This window comes from Plectropomus leopardus, chromosome 7, assembly GCF_008729295.1.
Source record: "Plectropomus leopardus isolate mb chromosome 7, YSFRI_Pleo_2.0, whole genome shotgun sequence".
Taxonomy (NCBI): domain Eukaryota; kingdom Metazoa; phylum Chordata; class Actinopteri; order Perciformes; family Serranidae; genus Plectropomus; species Plectropomus leopardus.
The window spans coordinates 19,632,400-19,652,790 of NC_056469.1; the positions used below are offsets into that span (position 1 = coordinate 19,632,400).

General features: G+C 40.1%; 2 protein-coding genes across 2 annotated transcripts; one reads left to right on the forward strand and one right to left on the reverse strand.

Annotated features, from left to right (window-relative positions):
• The first annotated feature begins 2,717 nt into the window (after positions 1–2,717).
• Positions 2,718–8,058, forward strand: LOC121946280. Its single transcript, XM_042490782.1, has 5 exons — positions 2,718–2,910; positions 4,173–4,604; positions 6,688–6,774; positions 6,860–6,889; positions 7,040–8,058. Coding segments are annotated over exons 1-5 (732 nt in total). The 5' UTR covers positions 2,718–2,729; the 3' UTR covers positions 7,042–8,058.
• Positions 8,059–9,618: 1,560 nt separating this feature from the next.
• LOC121946222 (free fatty acid receptor 2-like) lies at positions 9,619–10,871 on the reverse strand. Its single transcript, XM_042490712.1, has one exon. The coding sequence runs from the start codon at positions 10,639–10,641 to the stop codon at positions 9,619–9,621; it is 1,023 nt and encodes a 340-aa protein (XP_042346646.1). The 5' UTR covers positions 10,642–10,871.
• Between the last annotated feature and the right edge of the window lie 9,520 nt (positions 10,872–20,391).

A 20,391-nucleotide genomic window follows, 5' to 3' on the forward strand; every position in this document is an offset into this window, starting at 1 on the left:
GAATGGCTAAAAACTGAGTAGCGGGTTGCACCTTGCACGGAGGCTTTAGTCATTAGCGTGAGTGTGTGTTTGTGTGAACAAGTGAATTTGACTCTTAGTGTAAAAGCACATTGAGTGGTCAAAAATGACTAGATAAGCGCTTTACAAGTGAAAGCCCATTCATTCCTGCCAAAAGTCCTGCATCACATGCTCCAACATGACACAGGGCCCAGTGCAGTCGTACAGTCTATACTTATGCCTCTGTGTAGGATTTGTAAAGGTGACACTGATTATTGTCATTTTAAAGGGCAATCTGAAAGTGAGAAGTATGTACAGTTAACTTTACGGGCTCTTTTATTTGAAATAATTCTCTGTTGAAAGAAATTTGACTGATTGTTCAAGATTGGTTGCTTTTATCACTGTTTTTTAACCCCCTTAACTTAAAAAGCAAGGAAATATGTTACAGAATGCCCTTTTAAGAGCCAGGACACCTGCCAAGTTTTTTACTGCTTTTAAATGGGAGGTCAAGTGCTGGGTGGTAGTCTTGTGTTTACTCTTAGCCAACTGTTAAGGGTGCGGGACAAGTTGTACCTGACAATGCTAAACCACTACAACTGTATCACAGTCTAACCAGAAATATTGAGTTCAGAGCTGATCCTCTTTCCTAGCATTATTTTAGTCATGTACAGCTCTAAGTACCTGCACTAAAATAATCAACACCTCCTCCATATTTATCATAGACTGATATTTGCAGAAGAAAGCAAAGTATCTACCAGCAGCCATTTGTTTTCATGTCACACAACATGCAGTTCACATTGCTGCACTCAATAAGTTCAATTTTATTTATCTCAGGATGCTTGTGTGTGGCGACAGTGTCACCCTTGCTTTTGAGTATAACTTCCACGTGTCTACATTGAAAACAACAGATTTGAGGACGCCAAAAATAGGGTATGTGTACGGGCCTTAAGTCTTGACAATTTTCGTGTTTTTACATAGTGGACCCTTTGTAGTTTTCAGTTTAAAATGGCAAGTTTTAAGCAGATGTAGATACTTTTTTTTTTTTGGAAAGTTGAACTCACATTTTAAAACTTGTGTGTGTGTTTTGCTTTGATGGTGATGATTACACCTAGCATCACAAGTCTTCTCACCCCCGGAGGATGCAGATCTGAATTAATTATATTGTAGCTCATTAGACCACTCAGGAAATTCATATTTACAGCTATCACACAAGAAAAACTCAAAAAGCCTGAATCAAAACAAGAGTTTGGAATACATCAGCACAATCAGTAATATGCTGCAAATCCTCTAAACCAGCAGAAAGAATCTATTAACGCCTTCAAAAACATTTGGTTCAAAACTCAAACTGTGTTGTCATTTTTAAATTAATACTTCAATAATAATAATTAGTTGTTTCTCAGGTAACTGGATGTGAATGAAAACCCTAAATGTCCTAAGGAGAGAGAAAAAACAAACACTGCTTCATTTATAATTTCTGTAAGTACTTAAAATCTTTTACTTATTTACTTAAGATCTAAATAGTTTTGAGGATTTAAGGAGGCTTGACACTACTGTGCAGGGAAACAGAAACCTGTAGACGACCGCAGCAGCACTTGCTTATGTTGCTCTGTGGTTTCTGTCAACATGCAGACAAAGCGCCTGTTTGTTTGCCAAGACACTGACATATGTAGTTTTTTCACCCCAACGAGCTCTGAGACTCACGTTTCTGCTGAAGAATGACCTATTAATGAACCATCGCCTAACCATCGAGTGCAACAACAAAACAAGCTGACACCATCACATTTTTAAAGCACAACGAGCTTCAGACTTTCAGAGTGCCTGAGAAATTATTTCACCTCTCAAGCTCATTGTTGGGAACAACAGCAGCATGGTGAAACCGCCTCACCTGTGTTTGCTTCTTTTGTTGGCAGGTCAAGTACCAGGTCAGTCTGAATGCAAGTCAGTGGTGTCACAAAGTGTCGAATCTCTGTTAAGCTCGTTTGATATGACTGTTTGGACAAACATTTATATATATATATTTATATCATAAAAATGATTGAATTAGTGCATAAGTCTCTCTTCTGCTCCTCCTTAAGTGAATATAAGTAAAAGTTATAAAAATGCGACCTGTTTTTGGATCATCATTTTTGTGTTTGCTGGTCTTCTTTGTCGTGTGCACTCCAATTGTGAGCGTCTGAGTGTTTTGCTTATCTTATCTGCTGTATTTCATCATCGCACTTAATAATCACTTCATCACACTTAGCTAGACAAGCGGTCGCCACAATCAACTAGATACTCCAAAGCTGTTGAAATCTTTTGTACTTGAGAGTGCATGCATTGTTGAAAAAGAAAAAAAGAGTTTTAAAAAACAGCATTGTTAAGTGGAGTTTATCACATCAGGAGCCATCGATAAGTGTTTTGCATTATAAAATTGTGCTAAATTGACTTCCAATTTTATGCTTGAGGTTGTTCGAGTTTGCTGTCTGTTGCTCTCTGTCCCAGCTGTCACCGAGGCATACTAAACGCACATTTAAAGTATTTGTAGTTGACCCGCAGGTCTGCTCTGCACTTTTTTAAAGTTCCTTGTATGACACGTTGTATTAATGGCTCTGTCTTTAGCCCTGACAGCAACCCCGGAGGGACTGAGGGTTAGACAGTACCCTCCCTCCCTCAGTGTGATGCGGGGTGAAACGGCAACACTGTCCTGTCATTTCAAAGTTGAATCCCTCAAGTACGGGGTTCAGTGGTTCAAAATGAAACTGGACAAGCAGCTCATCCCAAAGTCATCGAGGCAGTCGGTTGTGGAGAAGAATCAAACGTCTTCCCTGGTGATCTCTGAGGTAACACTAGAGGATTCTGGGTGGTATTACTGCGAGGTGAATGTCCTGCAGAAAGACCCAGAGTGGGGCAACGGAACCGAGCTGGTCGTCTTGGGTGAGAAACAAATTGCTCCTTTCAGAAATTCATTAGAGTTGCTGTGCTTGGGTGATGTCGCCATGCTGGTAATTATGTCTCATTTGTATCTTTTTGTGCACCACAGCCGCAGCGTTTAGTGGAAAGCAGCTCAATACAGCGCAGGGGTGGACCATGCCTCACCATAACAGGAACGGCCAGGCTCAATCTATAAAAATTCAAGTCTTGTGAAATTCCCTCAGAGTTCATCTTTTTGCCTGAGCAGTTTCATGACAGATCTAGAAATAATCACCTCGGCACCATGCGCAGTGCCTTGTATTGATCTTGCCCAGGGAATTGAAACTCACCAGAAAACAAGGCAGGGAGGGATGGCCAAATTATTATGTGGAAATCCCTCATGCGGAAGAAAAGCATCCTTTTGCTTTTCTCTGAATGCAATGTTGCAGTCAACAAATGCTTTATATTTCATATTTTTACCCATTTTATTCTTGTTTAAGTGCTTAATTCCAAATTTACATTCTTACATATGATTTTAATTATTTTTTAAAATGTATTTAATATTAATGACTTTCTGTTTGCTGTAGGTAAAAAAACAACATTTACCAAGAATGACATAAAGTGCAAATTGTGGGTGTTAATCCCAAATTTCATCACAATTCAATATTATATCAACTCTTTGGACAGCAATACAATATATAAAGAAGTCTGCTACAACATGATTTTGACTTTGATTTTAACCCTAACCCTTTTTTTAAATAAAGGTGTGTCTTAAAGATAATGATGTATATTAAAGTTTCAACTATGCATCAGTAATATTAGCTTATTGGCCTTAAAAACAATATTTTGGTCTAGATTCTTGTTTAGAACACCTCAAGTGCAAATGGTCATTATAGATATTTGAAATAGTTGGAGAAATATAAGCAGTGAGAGTGATTGCAGGAAATTTTGGAATAGTGATGTAGTTATGCATGTTTTAATTTTTGTGCTCTTTTATATCCTTGTTCTTCATGTCTCAGAGGCTTTTGCCAATGCTCATTTTGTGCATCACGCATGCATGCTTTAATTTATGTGTTCTCATACTCTTCATCAACATATTTCCTCTTAATCCGACCTTGTTTTTAAATAAATGGCTGCATTATGACTAATACCACTACATTCGCTCTTTTTGTTTTTCTGTCCTATTTTCTCTTGCTGCATATCATTATTTGATGCTGCAATGACCCACTTTTACAGTCTGAATTATCTCATCTGACGTGTTTACTTTGTTCCTTTTCAACTGCTAGCACCACCTTCCACTCCTAAGATTTACCTTCAGATTCCCTCGGACCCCCAGACTGGTCAGTGGGCTCTCTTCTGTCTCACCGGGGGATTCCACCCCAGCGAGCTTACCCTCACCTGGACCTACCAGAGCACAGCGGCAAATATCGACCACCTGTCAGTCAGCAATTGCACCCTCCCTGCAGTTAACCCTCATGGTTACCTGTCTGAACAGCCGGCTGACAGAGCCCTGCTGTCCTCAGATTGGTTGGTGGACTCCAAGCTGCCGAACCATCCAAAGTGCTTCCAGGTGATGGACAGCCACAGCCAGAAAGCGTATCTCTTCAGTGTGTTTTTCCTCCCACAGAAGGAGTCATTGGAAACAGGGATCACCTTCACCTGTGGGGTGCAGGACCACCCTGCCATAACCACGGCTCTGACTGCCTCCTTCACCTGGGGTAAATAAAAAAGAGGAATCGATTTCATTTCATTTTCAAAATATTATAATTTTATATGGTAGAAATTTGTCTTGGAGGCAGTGGTGCAAAGAGCCGCTGACTGAATTATTTTTTTTCCACCTTTGATTTCCGTTTGGTAGTTTTCTTAAAATGATATCATAAATATTCTGCAGCATTAAAAAAAAGGACTATATGCAACTATATAACAGCCACCAGTTTTTTTGTTTTAGAGAAATCATGTTTTTTCTTACATCATTTTGGTATGACAGCTGCTTCTAAATATCACAAATCACTGCAGTAGAAAATGAGGAGTCATTGCGAACTGAAAAAAAACAAACAAACTCTGGACGTACTTGCTGAATTCATCTAATTGACCCAGAATCTGAAAGTGAACTGATTTGAAATGCTGAATGCATTTTCAGGTTTATACAAAGTCTAACCTTTGGCTTCAGCTTGCCATTAGCCCGCTGAAATATTCATCCAAAGTTCTCCTTAAAAAGAATTAGTGGGCACCTTGGGGCAGTGGAAACAAGTTGTATACACAACACTGACACATTATCTCCAAACGGCAACCTCCAGGGCTGAAAAAAGAAGCTATAGTACAAGTGTCAACCTGGGTGCAGTTCCTTGAATGGCCACTTGAGTTTTAAGTTTACTTTCCCAACTTTTCAAATGGTTATGGTCTCACTAGCTAATTTTAACATTCATGACAAGTGTATGGGCATAACATTTTTTATAACTCACCTGTTTAAATTTATTAGGGCTCGAATTTACTTATGTAAACATAAGTAACTTCGAGGTTGGGGCCCAGTGGCATAGTGGAAGTTGATGAGGTGGGTGTATTACTGGGGAGATGGGTGGGCTACCGAGATGGAAATAGATGTTCTTCCCTATATATTCCTATGTCTTTTTGGCTAATACTCAGGTATACTGCAAACAGCCAGAAAAGATGGTGGGTATGCCCCGTACACTTGCGTATACATTCCACTGCACCGCTGGTGGGGCTGTCTGTGAGGCGTCTCTATGGTCTTTAAGGTAGATCCACGCCTTGATAATCCAACTCCACGCCCTCTTCCAAATATGGCTCCAAAAAGACAAGCTGGCAAGAGTCAGAATGTAATCTCAAGGCTTCAGTTGGTGACATCACTGTGGCTATATGTCAGTTTTTTTTAATGCAGTCTTTTATGATCTCCTTTAAAAATTGATAGTAACAGTTGATAATTTCCACATCCAGCAGCTATGGAGCACCATTAGCATTCACGTGGAGTTGTGATTTTAGCCTCTTGACAAAAATAGGTCAATTATTAACCCTCCTTTAACTCTTTAACTGTAAAACCCAAGACTATGCTCACTTGCTAGTTGCTCATTTTGTCCGTCTGCTGTATGTTGCTGGACAGGTACTATAAACTAAAAGTTGATAAAGAAACTAAAAGGTTTTTGATAATTCTGTGTGGATTTATCAGTACATTCATATTGTACGTCATTCGTCTAGTCACTCAATCCATTATTAACATAAAAGTATTGATCAGAGGAGCTCTAAGTTTTTATGTACACAGACTTGTTCCTTTGACTGTATAATCTCATGCAGTTGCTCAACTCTTGCACTGATAGAGATTTTCTTGCCTTAGAAGTGCTACAACTGCAATTCACCCAACCTTGTAGAAAATAAGCAGGACCGTTGCTTCTGGAAACCTGCATGTCCAAAACACTTCTCTCCACTTTGCTAGTCTACAGGCAACTTCTCTCCAAATAACGCAGTCTGTACCGACACAGAGTTCAGGGACGACAGGGCCTCACATACCACAAGCTGCTTGTTCAGTGTTTGCCCTACTTGACTGTTAATGTGGGTCAGACATCGATCATTCCAAGGCAACAGATTGCCTGCAATACTGCATACTTGAACAAATTAATGATTTTCCCAATCAATGTTTAAACACCTCTCCTCCCAGCGAGGAGGCGAATGTCCATCAACCAAAGCCAGTTCAACCTTCCTGATTTAATTCTGTCGTGCTCAATAACGTGATAAGTCAGTGCTAATCAGTGTTGCTCTTTCCTGTTTTTTTCTTTTCGCTCTACTTTCCAGATGCCTCCCCTAACGAGCTGATTGTGTACTTGAACATTCTCAAGATGTGTTTCCTCTCTGCAATGACCGCCATCTTTTTATTGGAAGGTAAATGCGAGTAAACCTCTTAGCATGAATTACAGGAAGTTGTTAAAAAAACAATATTTAATTTATGTCATCTTGCTCTCAACAGCAGTCAAACATTACTGTGTGCAGGGAAAATGTGAGTACAATATTCCTCTCTGCCTTTGGTAAACAGACACACATACGCATACACACGGGGCTGTTTTTTGTACTGCCTTATCCCTGTAACCTATCGTACATTGTTAGAAAAAAGTCAACACTGACGCAATAACCAATTATTGTCTTCCAGGAAATACAAAATTAAATGGGAGAGAAAACAAAAAAAGCACCGCCGGGTGCTCAGTGCCGCTGATCTCTGCAGGCCAACCTTTGACAAACAACATCGCACGAACCAAGTCGAGAGTCATCACTGAAAAACGAGAATTAACTCTGACTGAACAATTAATTCTGCACTATCAGTAAATGTTTAGTATAATCCCCCTCTCTCTGTATTTGAAAGTTTCTAAACCTCTTGCTGTATATTCTGCTTGACTTTCACATACTGTATATCCTCTAAATATCGATGCAGTGCTGATTTCTTTCTGCACATCAAAGCTGTTTATCTCTATAACTCTTTATCACTGTGGCGTGCTGACTAGTGTGTTTTTGGATCTGTTCATTGTGCCAGTGGCTGGTAGTTCGCACATCTTAGTCATTCACTTGGGGTCTGTGTGTCAGAATGAATGCTTCATGCATGATCCACCTGTCAAACTGATACAGTGATCAGCTCAACCTCCGCACAGGCGTAATCCTCACAAAACAGGATTACAGCCGATGCCAGTGCTTGCTTGTGTGATAGCATTGTTTACATGCTCGGTGTGTGGGGTAAGATCTTGATTCACGTGTTGGGGGAAGTTCATTTTAAATTTAGGTCTGCCCACACTGCTAAGTGCACCACATCCTGCCAGAATGAATGACCTTTAGATGATGTATCTCATAAAAAACTTTTTGCCTAATTTAGTTGCTAATGCTCACAATTAATCCTTCTTTTAAGAACTTTTACTATTTTTTACAAATGTTATTATGTATTAAAACAACCCAATCACCAGAAAAAAATGTTGCCATTGTACGTTTCTCCAACTTTGGGTATATTACATGTGAACATTATTATGTAGATACATGAGATACACTGAAATGTAAATTCAGTGTAAAAACATCACTGTGGTTCGTGTGTTGTCAAGTTTGGGCACAAAAGCCATTTGGTTATAATTAGAAAAAAGTCCTGTTTTGGCTTAAAATACCCAGGTTTAATGGCACTATCCTGGCAGAAAACACAATGATTTAATCATAAAAAAACAAACACTTTTTGGGGCTCTATTGCCACAGGAAAAAACAGCAACTGGTTGAAAAAAAACACCCACGTCTCGAGGCTGAAAAGCCACAAGGTAAATTATTGACAAGGTGATAAAACACACCCACATTTGGTGCCCAAAAAGCTGCTTTAAAAACAGAGACAGTTGGTTAAAAAAACACCAGTGTTTGGGGGCTAAAAAGTCACGAGAAACACAGCAATCATTGTGTTTTGTTGTTTGTTGTTGTTGTTGTTGTTTGTTGGTCTCAAACGGTGGTAAGCAGCTCAGCAGGCGTCTCGCTGAAGTGTCATGCCATCCACCATCCCCTCAAGTCAGCTGATAAACTATGTCACTTTAAAAACGTTGATATGATATGTATGAACCTTAACCCGCACCCCAAACCCCTGAATGTACAATGCCTGCATTTTCTTCTGGTGACTGGGCTGATCAAAAAGGTATACATTTTAGACATTATTATCTTGTGATCAATTCTACATTCAGTCAGAGCAGTAGACATTTATACATACAGAGTTCACACTAGTCATTCACTCTTTCTGAAACAAAGTTATAACCATTACATGATTTGCTTATGAAAACAGTGCATCTGTGGTTCGTCTTTATGTTGTTACTTGTTTTCTTACTTTCTCATGTTCCCTGCACACAAATATTATCTGACAACTGCCTTTACAAAAGAATCTGTGAGTCATAAATTATGCAAAATACGTGTGTTTATGATTTGCATATGAAAACAGTAATTCTGTGTTTTGTCTTATGTAATTACAACCCCTGTCGTACAGCTTTCAGACGTATATTTCATGCATTCATACATATATTCATACATGTGTGCTACTTTAGTGGCGCACATGCTTCAAACAGGACATATATAATCAAAAGACAGTATAAATGTAAACATGAGTAATCTGAAATCTGCACGTCAATAGTCACAGCCCTGTAAGACAAAACACAATAAATGTTCATATAAAAGGAAAAATGCATATTAGCCGCATCCAGTGTGTGTCTTTGTACAAAGCCCTGTCATTTTCATCACCTTCTTTAAGATCACAAATAATGAGCATGTTGTTACAAACAGACGACATATGCTATTCATGGTCAAAGCTTTATCTCTTATTGCTTAGAGGTGACGTCTGAAGCTGTTGCTTGGATATTCATTTTGTTGGCACAGCACTCCACAACACCTGACTGCAATGATGGAGATCTTATGAAATCCTGCTGTTATGTAAGAAATATTTTTTATTTGAAATATGACGGTTCAAAGTAGCCTGTCTCGGTGGCTTTTCCATCATGCTGCATAAAAAGCTGTTGTGGCCTGCTCAGACAGGCAGAAAGGTTTCATCTGTTGTCTTGTTTCCAAATAAGAAGTTCATCTGAGAGTCAAACAGAGACACGTTTCATTGTATACAGTAAGCCAAGTCATTTTCTCACGTGTAAAAACATAAACATGACATTAATTTCCTGCCTCCAGGGATGAAGAAATAAATTAGTCAAGACAGCTGCTCACAGCTTTCTTTGAGTCCGCCTAGATAGCATTGATCTCCTCTTGTTTGTGTTCCTTATCTTTCGCAGTCTTGTTAAGCCCCCCCCACAAGGCCCAGAGCATGTGACAGGACATGCACCTGTTTATACGTCTCTTAACTCCTTCCATTACACTACCCACAGTCTTTCTCACAGCAGAGGAGGAAAAGTAGAAAATGAGAGGGTCTAGACAAGCATTAAAGGTGCTGCACAGCAGAGCTTTGTCTCTCCAGTCAGGACTTTTCCATGTAATATAACCGACAATGTGAGAGACGTTATAGGGGCCAAAACATAAAGCGAACACCAGCAGTGTTCCTAAAGCCATGCCAATGGCCCGCAGCCGCCGGCGCCGGTCAATGTGCTGCAGCTTGGACAGAATCCTGATGAAGTTGATGTAGCAGAAACTACTTATCAGAAAAGGGATGCAGAAAAGTACCACGCAGAGCTCCAGACGCACAGGCAGGAGGACCCTCAGCTGAGCCTCTGTGAAATTCTCATAACACACTTCATTCCTGTTGTCACCACTGGCAGAGCTAGCTGAGTCATTTTGGCCTGAGGTGGCGTTTGGAGAGTTTCCAGAGCCGATAAAGGGCACGATGAACACGATGCTCAGGTGGAGGAAGGAGAAAATCCAGAAGAAGACGCTGGCGGCGACAGCATACACAGGTCGCCGCTTCAGGGTGTGCTGTATGGGGAAAGCCACACCGAGATAGCGCTCTACACTGACTGCGGTGAGGAAAAAAGTGCTGTTGTAGATGGTCATGTAGAAGATGAAGCCAGACAGCGGGCAGAGGGGGTAGGGCATGTCCCAGAGCATGTTGTTCATCACTTCCTGCATCTTGAAGGGCAGGAAGAGGAGGAAGAGGAGGTCGGAGATGGTCAGGTTGAGGAGCAGGATGTCAATGGGTGTGGGTTTCTGCCTCACTTTCTTGCAGAAAGTGTAGAAGGCGAGAACATTGGCTGGGAAGCCCAGCACAAAGGTAATGATGTAGACAGACAGACAGAGTGCGGTGTGGCACTCCTGCATGGTGGCCTCGATGGAAGTCAGTCAGTCAGTCAGGGATCAGGGAGTGTCACATTATGTCCTTGACTCTGGGGGGAATGAAAACACCACGGCACTGGGAGGTTTGATCTGTCAGGCAGTCCGAACCGCAGGAGACGAAGGCTTTTTATTGGGTCAGTGGCCTGGAACAAACCCAGTGAGACAGCGTGGTTTTCCTGTCCCTACCGATAAACCAACGCTCATCGTTTCCTCGAGGGCTTTGAGCTCTGCTGATAATAGAGAATGGAAAGAGATTATCACACTGTGCAGCACAGTATTTCTACCTACTGTCCGTTTGACACTTGGTTTAAAAGTGCGCCGCTTTACCTTTTCTACTTTTAATACATTACATTTTAGCTTACAAGCTGAATCAAATCAAATCAAATCAAACTTTATTTATAGAGCACTTTTCATACATTTAATGTAGCACAAAGTGCTTCACAAGTTAAAAACATAAAACAACATCTAAACATATAAACCAACCCCACCTGTGGACAAGGACCCCCCCATTCAGCTGAGACAGGGCGACCCCCACGACGATGCCCCCACAGCCAGAACAAAAGGAAGAAGGACGAAGCCAAAGATAAACTCTAATTCCCTTTACTTCTATATTTCCTCTTAATGTCCTTCTCTCTTCCTACTTGAGAGTTCATTGTGGAGCTGAATTATCTCTTAATGAGGAGCCAGTGTTTGGGTTTGGCACATGGGTTTGTATACAAACCATAATGCCGTGTTATTGCTTCCTCCGTGTTGTAAATACAGTACAATGGAGCTTTTATCATTAACTTCCAGGCCTTGTTTTCAGTATATGCACAAATACTGGACATGTTGTTGAAAATGATGACCCTCATAAACATAATGACTTAACTACATCAGGAGTGAGAACGTCGAAGCTTTAGCTGGCACACCTCAGTCAATAAATCCATATAGAAATGCAAAATAAAGACTGAAGAAAATTTGTAGAACCTAAAAAACAGCATTAATTCAAGAGAAAATAACAGTTTTCAAAGCTTGTGATGTTAAGAAAAGTTTCTTACCCGTTATGTAATGAGCTGCAGCACCAAAAGTGAACGTGTGACAGTAACTCAGCTCTTATAGTCCAGTAACAAAGTGAGGGGGAGTTTTTTTTTTTTACACCGCTACAGAGGAATGTTAAGAAACCAAAGAAGTGCCACCAGCAACTTCCTCCTCGTCTGCGGTGGCGGCGTGTCAGTTTGCACCTTTTCTCACCACCTCAAGCTTCCTACTTTAATATAGTTTTAAAAGAAACCGCGTCAACAAAAGGAGTAATTGTGGCTTACCTTCTTCCACTGCGTGCTTCTCGGCACACCCACGTGTGGTGATTGCTCAACTGTTTTATTTGATCTTCTCTATTCACCAGCCTCCAGCTCCTACCTGTCGACCAGCACGTCCCCCTATTTACATGATAATCTAAACATCCAGCACAGATAATAGAAATTATTATTAGGGAGATACTGCTGCAATTTATCTCCCACGCTCACCAAACACGGTTTCCGTGGTAACAACTGGCCCTTTTGCAATATGAGTGATGCGGGCGGTCTCTGCAAGCCTGTCTGATCATAGGTTATTAAATCATATTTAGTTATCCGTGCCCACTGCCTGTACATGAAACGCCTCTTTATTATGAGAAGGAGAGAAAAAGGCATTTGACACAAAGCGACCTGCTGGCAGTGCACTCCCTCCCTGCACAACATGTGATGAGAGCAGCAGGGCCAGCTATATGGTTAGGAAAACAGGCACCAGTTGTTTGGATAGCCATATACTGTACACAGTAATAAAGATGCGGTTTATGCGGTTTATTGATGAGATTTTCTGCTGTGAGTTCATTCTGTATGTGGCAGAAAAACACCCAAAGATCAGCGACCTTTTCTGTTTTTACAGCCTAATATCACAACAGCAGGGTCAAGTTTCTATTAAATGGGTTAAACAGGTGAAAACCCAGGTAGTCATGGTTAATTTCACAAAGTGTGAGAAACAAGCTTTTGAAGTAATAATGACTCAGAGGTGTACAAAGAGCCCTTTTGATGTTGCTTAATGTATGTAAATCACTCCGAGGCACCTTCACTTGAGCTTAAACACTTGATTCCCATGTGTGAGTTTGGGATATTTTGTTTCCGTCTGACATCAGCTCGTTGGGTATTTGTCCCCGTTACCATGCCAGGCACTTCCTGCCCCTGCTCTTGATCTCATTCAAACAGCTTCTTTCAACTTCTTACATGCCTCTGCACCCCAGACGAGCGACCAAAGAATAAAATGTTTGAGTTTCAGGCGCTGTGTGCTCCTGTCTGAAATCATCACATTTGTATTCCACACATAAATGTGGATGATCACATTGTATTATGCAAGCCGTTGTGTTCCACTGTAAGAGCTGTTTTTACAGAGTGACATCAGGGGTTTTCTAAGATGCTGTTTGAGCACAAACTTTCCTGTAATGCTTGGTGATGTTTCATCACTCCAGGACAAACTTCTTCAGCAATTAGCCAGAGACAACTCACCCTCCTGGCAAGAGACGGAGGAGCAAATCAAAAGAGAAATGTAGACAGAAGCCCATTTTTGCACTTTCACATTCCATATTTTACTTGTTCTTATCATCTAAAATGATATCAGAGGCAGAATAGCATTTTTCACGAGTCTATTAAAGTTGTCTCCACTGCCAAAGGAAAACTTTACATTATGCACAGAGCTGAATGTGTAATATAAAGCATGCTAGGCTAGATCATTAAATATTTCCTCTTTTAGTTAATAGATATAAAGGAGGAATACTCAAGATTAAATGGCATCTGGCAGTTAGGATTGCTCATTGCAAACAGCTGAAACTTCTACTGTTTGCCAAGTGTGAACTCCCTGGTTGGGATTCCTTCAGGGTTCATTGTTCAGGAGGTTTTTACTGAAAGGCAAATTATTCACAGAGGTCTCTTTCTCCCTATAACAGATGACGAGTGACCATTAAGACCGGTATAAAAACACTGAATAAAGCTGTTTCATGTTAAGAAATCTTTGTGTTTCTGATACTGTGATACTGGCTCATTGCAAGGGGCTGACACGAAAACAGTGAAAATTCAAATTGCTTGATTTAGAGTCAGTGGTTGGTTTGTCCACTCTGAGCTACAGTAGAAACGTAACGCTGGAAGATGGCAATCTCTCTGGACGAGGACCTGCTCTCTATGGACATATAATTGGCTCATAAAGTAACAAAAACACAGCAATGTGATTATACACTAAACATATAAGTACTTATATATTATATACAATATTCCATGTCTGCCAACATATCCCCCTAAATCCTACACATTGGACCTTAAAGTGCAAAAATTAATGTCAATGTCAGCAGGAAGAGGTGGAGCAGTGCTGAAGCAAGGATTTTGGAAGGAATGAACTTCTCCCACCCCCAGACTCAGACAAAGTTTGGATTTTTCATATCATCCAGATACTGCTCAGTGAAAATATAATGGTTCAGCTATTTTTTAATGCACATTTTCTTTTCATAACATGAAAGTCCAAACGTAGTTTCAAATTCACCCTGCCTGAAAAAAAACAAAAAACATTCTAATGGGTAAAAACTGACTATTTGTCTTTATAAAGGCCTGGAAACACACACTGACTTTGTGGTGATTTGCCTCCTTTTGCTGTATTCTTTCTGTGTCTTTTTTGCTCATCTCTGTCTCTTTTCGGATGTTTGGACTCCTGTAGTTATGTTGTGACGCTTTTTGGTTGTTTTGACTCTTTTTATAGTTATATTTTGTCTTTTAGTAGTCTTTTTGTGTCTGCTTTATTTTTTTGCCCCATTTTGTGGTTATTTTGTGTCTCCTTTGGGTATTTTTGTGTCTCTTTGTAGTCCTTTTGTGTCTTTTTTGGTTGTTTGGTTGCTTTTTTTTGTTTTTTTTTTGTGTCTCTTTGCAATTCAGTTGGTATGTGTTAATGTAAGTGACATTTTGCAGATGAACTTTGGGCCCCTGGGCCTGTGCCCAGCAGGCTGGTGTTGGAGAAGCTGTAGTTATAGAAGCAGCAGCAGCAGTACTAGGTCACTACAGGGGGCACTAACGAGCCTTGTGGCAACAAACATGGCTGACTCATCCTTCCTGTTGCGTTATGTGTGCTTATAAATGCACAAAATAAACAAAGATGGAGACAGTTGTTGCAGGTAGGTTTGTAAAGGGGATATAAGGGCCTTTCCCCAGCAGTGCCAGACAGGTTGAGTGGTGTGAAAACAGGTTGTGAATGGCAGCGGCAGACCCACAACCCTGAGGTGCTTTTCAGAGTTTGGGACAGTGGGAATGAAGTCAGACAAAGCTGATGCAACAGGACGATATTTGTGAAAGAGCACACAAAATAGAACAAGGACACGGCTCAGATGCACAGCGTTGAGGTACAGAGAAAAGCCTGCAGAGCAGAAGTCTGTGGTTACTGAAGCAGTAGGAATAGAATCATACATTAAAAAAGCGACGAGTACAAAGCTTATTGTTGTGCTGATGTATCAGGTCCCGAATAAAAGAAACAAACTGCAGATGCAGGTTCCTCTCTCCACATCCAAACAATCCATAACACATCTTTTCTTCTTAAGTTTTCCATCATTTTGTAATTTTAAGTCAGTGTTATTTATATAGTCAATCACATTTTGCATCTGGGGGCTTTAAATTTGTACAGCATACAACACCCTCTGTCCTTTCACAACCTTAAAAACACCCAATAACAGGGGAAAAAATAAAAGAAACCGTAAGAAGAGCAACTGAGGACGGATCCCTCTCCCTGGATGGACAGATGTAATAAACATATAAATGAAAAAGATGAATTCAGGAGGATGTCAAGGAGCTTTTTCTGTGTTGCCAAACAGCTGAAGTGTGAGCCACATGACCTTCTCTCCACAGTGAAACCTGGAAACAGGACAGGCACACAAACACACAGGAAGCAAATTAATAATTTACTTTACCAAAATAGATCTACTTTATTGCCCCACAGATTTTTTTCCTCTTAAGTATCCCAGAGGTTAAATAGAGAGGGTGGGCAATAGTGCTTAATGGGGCTGCTAAATGAATTACATTAGTGAGTGTTTTAAAGGAGTGTTTTAGTGTCCCGTGGAGTCTCTGAATATTTCATCAAGGAATAAAATGTGGCGGAAACAGCTAATTGTTTTCTGTATTAATTAATAAACTCGTAGAAATTATTAATTGAAAAATAAAAGAATAAGTGTTGGCCTTCAGATTCCTGCCTGGAACCCTAATATGAGCCGCCATACTTTAGCACAATATTACCCGGGAAATAAATTGTCCGTCACTGCGTGTCTCTGCTTTGTGCTCACTGGGAAAGGCCACTTTGAAGTTTAATTGACATGGCTGTTATGAACAAAGTGTCAGACTGCTTGTGTTGTTAAAGAGCACAAACATGGGCAGCGTTCACAAGAGCTGCTCTGGATGTCCTCGAAAGCCTTTTGAAGAGCAGGAATGAGCAGAACGAGGAGGTTGGAGATGATCGAGTGGGAGAATAAGTGGACATGATTGTGTGCTTCCCCTCCTTGATTTACCGTAAACTGCGTGAATACAAATAAACTCTCAGCTTCCCAAGGTCTGTGAAAAAGGGGAAGGAACTTAAAAAAAAAACAAGTTTCTCTTGAAGTTGCTGACAGCATTTGCAACACCATATGAAGCAAACAAATACTCACATTTTTTATCATCTGCTAAGTTCTGCTGCTGTACTAAAGAAACATGAGAGGAAGAGTATTCATATTAGCCTTTACTTAAGTAAGCATGTCATACAAAAGAAATTCTCCATGACAAGTAAAAGTCCTACACTTAAAATACAACAAAGTGTCAGTCTGAAAGTACACATTCTGCAGAAAATTGTCCCGTTACTCATATGTTGTTTTATGTTACAGCTACATTTTTAGATTTTTGAAAGAATACTGATCATCAACTTGTAAGCAACATTTCACTGTTGTAGCTGCTCAAGATCAACAAATTTTAACTAGTTTACAGGTAGTTTAGTGCAGTGGCTCCCATCTTCAAGGTCAGGCCCTCGAGGGGCACAAGATAAATGTGTGGGATCATGAGCTGTGTAAAAAGCGATACTTCTCAAATATAATTTGAATGTAAATTTTTAACCCTGTGTCATGTTGCAGTCACAAACATTGTTTTTCTTGTGTGCATCCTGTGTGACTGTAGAGCCTAAAAACCGGAAAAATTATAATGAACTGAGGTAATTGGGGGCCGTGTTTTTTAAACTAAATCAAAACATCCATTTACAAACTCTCCCACAACTCTCAAAGTCCAATTTATGTTCAGACCTGCTTCCAAAGAATGCTTTTATTTGCTACAGCCTTACTATTCAAAACACTTTGGCATGACCAGTCAAACACAGGTCACCTGGGTAAGAACATGCATTGCTCATGCATTTTATTGAGCAGTCGTCATTGATGGGGTAATTAATACGAATGATAATTTTGTGGGTGAGTAGTTCCTTCAGTGGGAGAGGAAAATCAAAACAAATGGTTCTCCGACACAAATGTGTATTTTTTTTCTGATATGTGCTGTGAGTTTTCTGTCTTTGCATCCGTTTAGAACTGTTGAAACCCTCTGAGAAGTTTAGGAGGGGGCATCTGAAACATGACACTGCTATTTTGTGAAAGGTCAAACACAAAAAGGCAGTAAACTGGTCCTCTCTTTAAAAGGGGCTCTATGTAAATTTGGAGTGTATGAGCTGTCTGCACACAGTTCTCATATCTTTACATAGCAAAATAGTGGGGTTTTTTTCAAATAAAACTCGAATCTGAACAGTATCATTCCCCACTGAATTGTAGCAGAAAATTAGTAAAAAGCACCATCTCAATTACAGTATATTCTTTGCAACCAACTGTCAGAAGTCAGAAGTTGCTCTACTTTTATTTAGTTAGACACAGTAGAGACAGCAAGTCTTGCTAGCTCATACAGCTAATTTGTCCAGGTTCACAGTTTATCTGACCAGCGTTTTGCTGTGACGTACTCAGCTGCCTGTTATCAGCAGATTTGTTTTTGTCCACATCAGGAGAGACTAACCTTTGTCTTACACAGGACTTTGTTTACAGACACAACAGGTCAGATGCAATACACAAATAGAATAAATGCCTCCAAAATCCCCTTCCATCATGCCTCTATAAGACCTCAGCACATTTGAAATAAATAGTTAATTGTGTTACATCAAGTAGATATCTCAACAATGAAGAGATTGCGGCTCTGTGCTTCACGGACTTGAGCGTCCCAGAAGCCTCCCCGCTAATCCCTCTGTTAATACCCAGAGCATGAACCTATAAGCTTCCTTATATTTGTGGCGACAAAAAAAAAAATAACAATATAATTCTCCCATCCCGACAGAGGAGTTCAGTGGCTGCTAAGCCACCATATTGCTATTTGAAGAGTGACTTTGCTTCCAATATAGCTGGACTCATTTTATTTCCAGTGACACATTCATAAAATAAAGCTTGCTATGTTGAAAAGATAATCTTGTGCATTTGGCTGGCAGCCTTATCAAGTCTGACCTGAGTCCAAAGAACAACTGTTGGAAATCTGTGAGAAAAATAGACGACAGCGTGAAAGCCATGGAGGCAAAATAGATTTTCAGCCCCTGGCTCCCCGCCCATACCGACTAATCAGTTTTATAATGATCACATCAATTCCTTTTACAGAGGAATACCAAAAGGAAACTATCGTGTAGTCTCATTTCAAAGTGCTGTGCACTCCATTCACATTGCCAACGTGTGCAATTATCAGCCAACAACATGTGGCGAAGGCCTGCTTTATGTAAGTCCTGTTAACATGGAAACCAAGATTAATTTTCACTTTAACTTTGCTAAAGCTTGTGATCAATGTGCAGATTTTTCAGACTCTCTAATACTGGGAACAAGGCCAAGTCACACACCTGAACAATGTATCCAGGTCGTGGGTGTTTATTGGGTTATCTGGTGTTGCTGGGAACTCACAAAGTGGTTGTAAAAGCAAAGCTGATATCGAGGCTGATGGATGTATGGGCGTGCTTTTGAGAGTGGTCAGAGACTACGGTCGAACACAACCTTAATGTTTGCGGTTCCTATAAGCAATAACACTCTCGCGTCATCTGCCCTCCATAATGAGCCTGAAAATGATAAATATACACAAACAAGAAACGGCTTGTTGATTGTTTACAGGGCTCGTTGAACTGTGCTTTGTGCCAGCCATCTATTATGTCGCCTTTATTTGAAAACCCGGCCTCCATTATTTGTCCCCTTTTTATTTACAGTACAATTAGACCCTTGATTGCCAATATTTTTTAGCCCTGGCTTTCCCACAAAACCTGTCTCAATTAATCAGCAATGGTTCAAGGACTTGAATACAAAATGCTTTTAGTCAGGTCAGATCCAATAAAGGGAGTTTAGTTTTCATTGTACAACTGCGGAGAGCGATAAATATACTAAACTGATGTTGAAAAGCTGCTGATCCTCAGACTAGGAGCTTGGATCATGGAGATAAAAATGTCTTGAAAGATCAAAAAGCATAGCACTTAAAATGCATCTCATTATTGGAGCAAAAGAGACTTGAATCAATGGTTTTGTCAAACAGTGGGTGATTGGCGAGATAAAAGGAGGCCCCGATTGGTCTGGAGCCATGAGACGGCGGCATCACACTCATTCTTGGAGGTCGATGAAACTTGAAAGTCACTGCTTCCCTGATTAGAGTGTAAAATTGCTTCATAGATGCACAGAATACACTGCTTTAATATCTTAGCGGTGTAATAGAAGAGAGCGAGGAAGCAACTGTGCTTCAGTGTTCAGGTGTGATGAAATTTTAATGATCGCCATGGGGAACATTTGCTAACATTTGAGAGCATTTAGATGAGAAGTCAGCTGCTGATGTCTTCAAACCAACACCCTTCTGTAAAATAAGTGTCTCTAATACCAATAATTGCTCTTCATGATTTCCTTCCTCAAAAGAAATTACAAAAAGGTAATTGAACTGGGAAAAAAAGCTTGATATTATAGGGAAGAATGTTGGATATAAGGTACATAAGATTGCTCTTTTATTGTAGTGGCTCCACATTATCCAACATGTGAAAACAATCAGCATCATAATATGTTTTTTAAAATACATTCATGAAAACTACATTCAAAAGGTCACAGGAGAGAGAAAATCGTTCTGTAGTTTAGCGTGTGGTGATAGCCTCAAACCAAGTCGTTGCATGGACTGTGCACCTTGTTAGCGTTGAGCTTCTAGTTGTAGTTAAGCTGTACAAAGATTTATATTCTTATGATCAAAAGGCTTTACCATGTAGGAGTTACCTTTACATTAAGTTGAATATTTTTGTCTTTAAACCTGTAGTACTACTTATAATATACAAAGAGATTGATACCATTAAGATCAAATTACAAACAGTAATACTGGACTACACACATTCATTGAATTCTTTGATCCATTGTCAGAAATGCAATGTGAATCCAGATCGAGACAATAAAGAGATGTAATTACAGGATTAAAGTACTTTGAAAGACTATTGTTTTGTTTCATTTTATCAATAACAGGGATAACTTTAAAGTAGTCTGGGAACCAGACAAAACTGTGAGCTTATGTTTTGTTTGCTCTTGCAGATGCATCTGGTCCCCCTCCCTTTCAGACCCAGTTCTGGCCAATTACAACCATTTATCTAATATGGCGTAGGTTTGTTACAACAGCTGACAACTTTTAGCCTTTGCTGCTAAATGCAAATTACGTGATGATG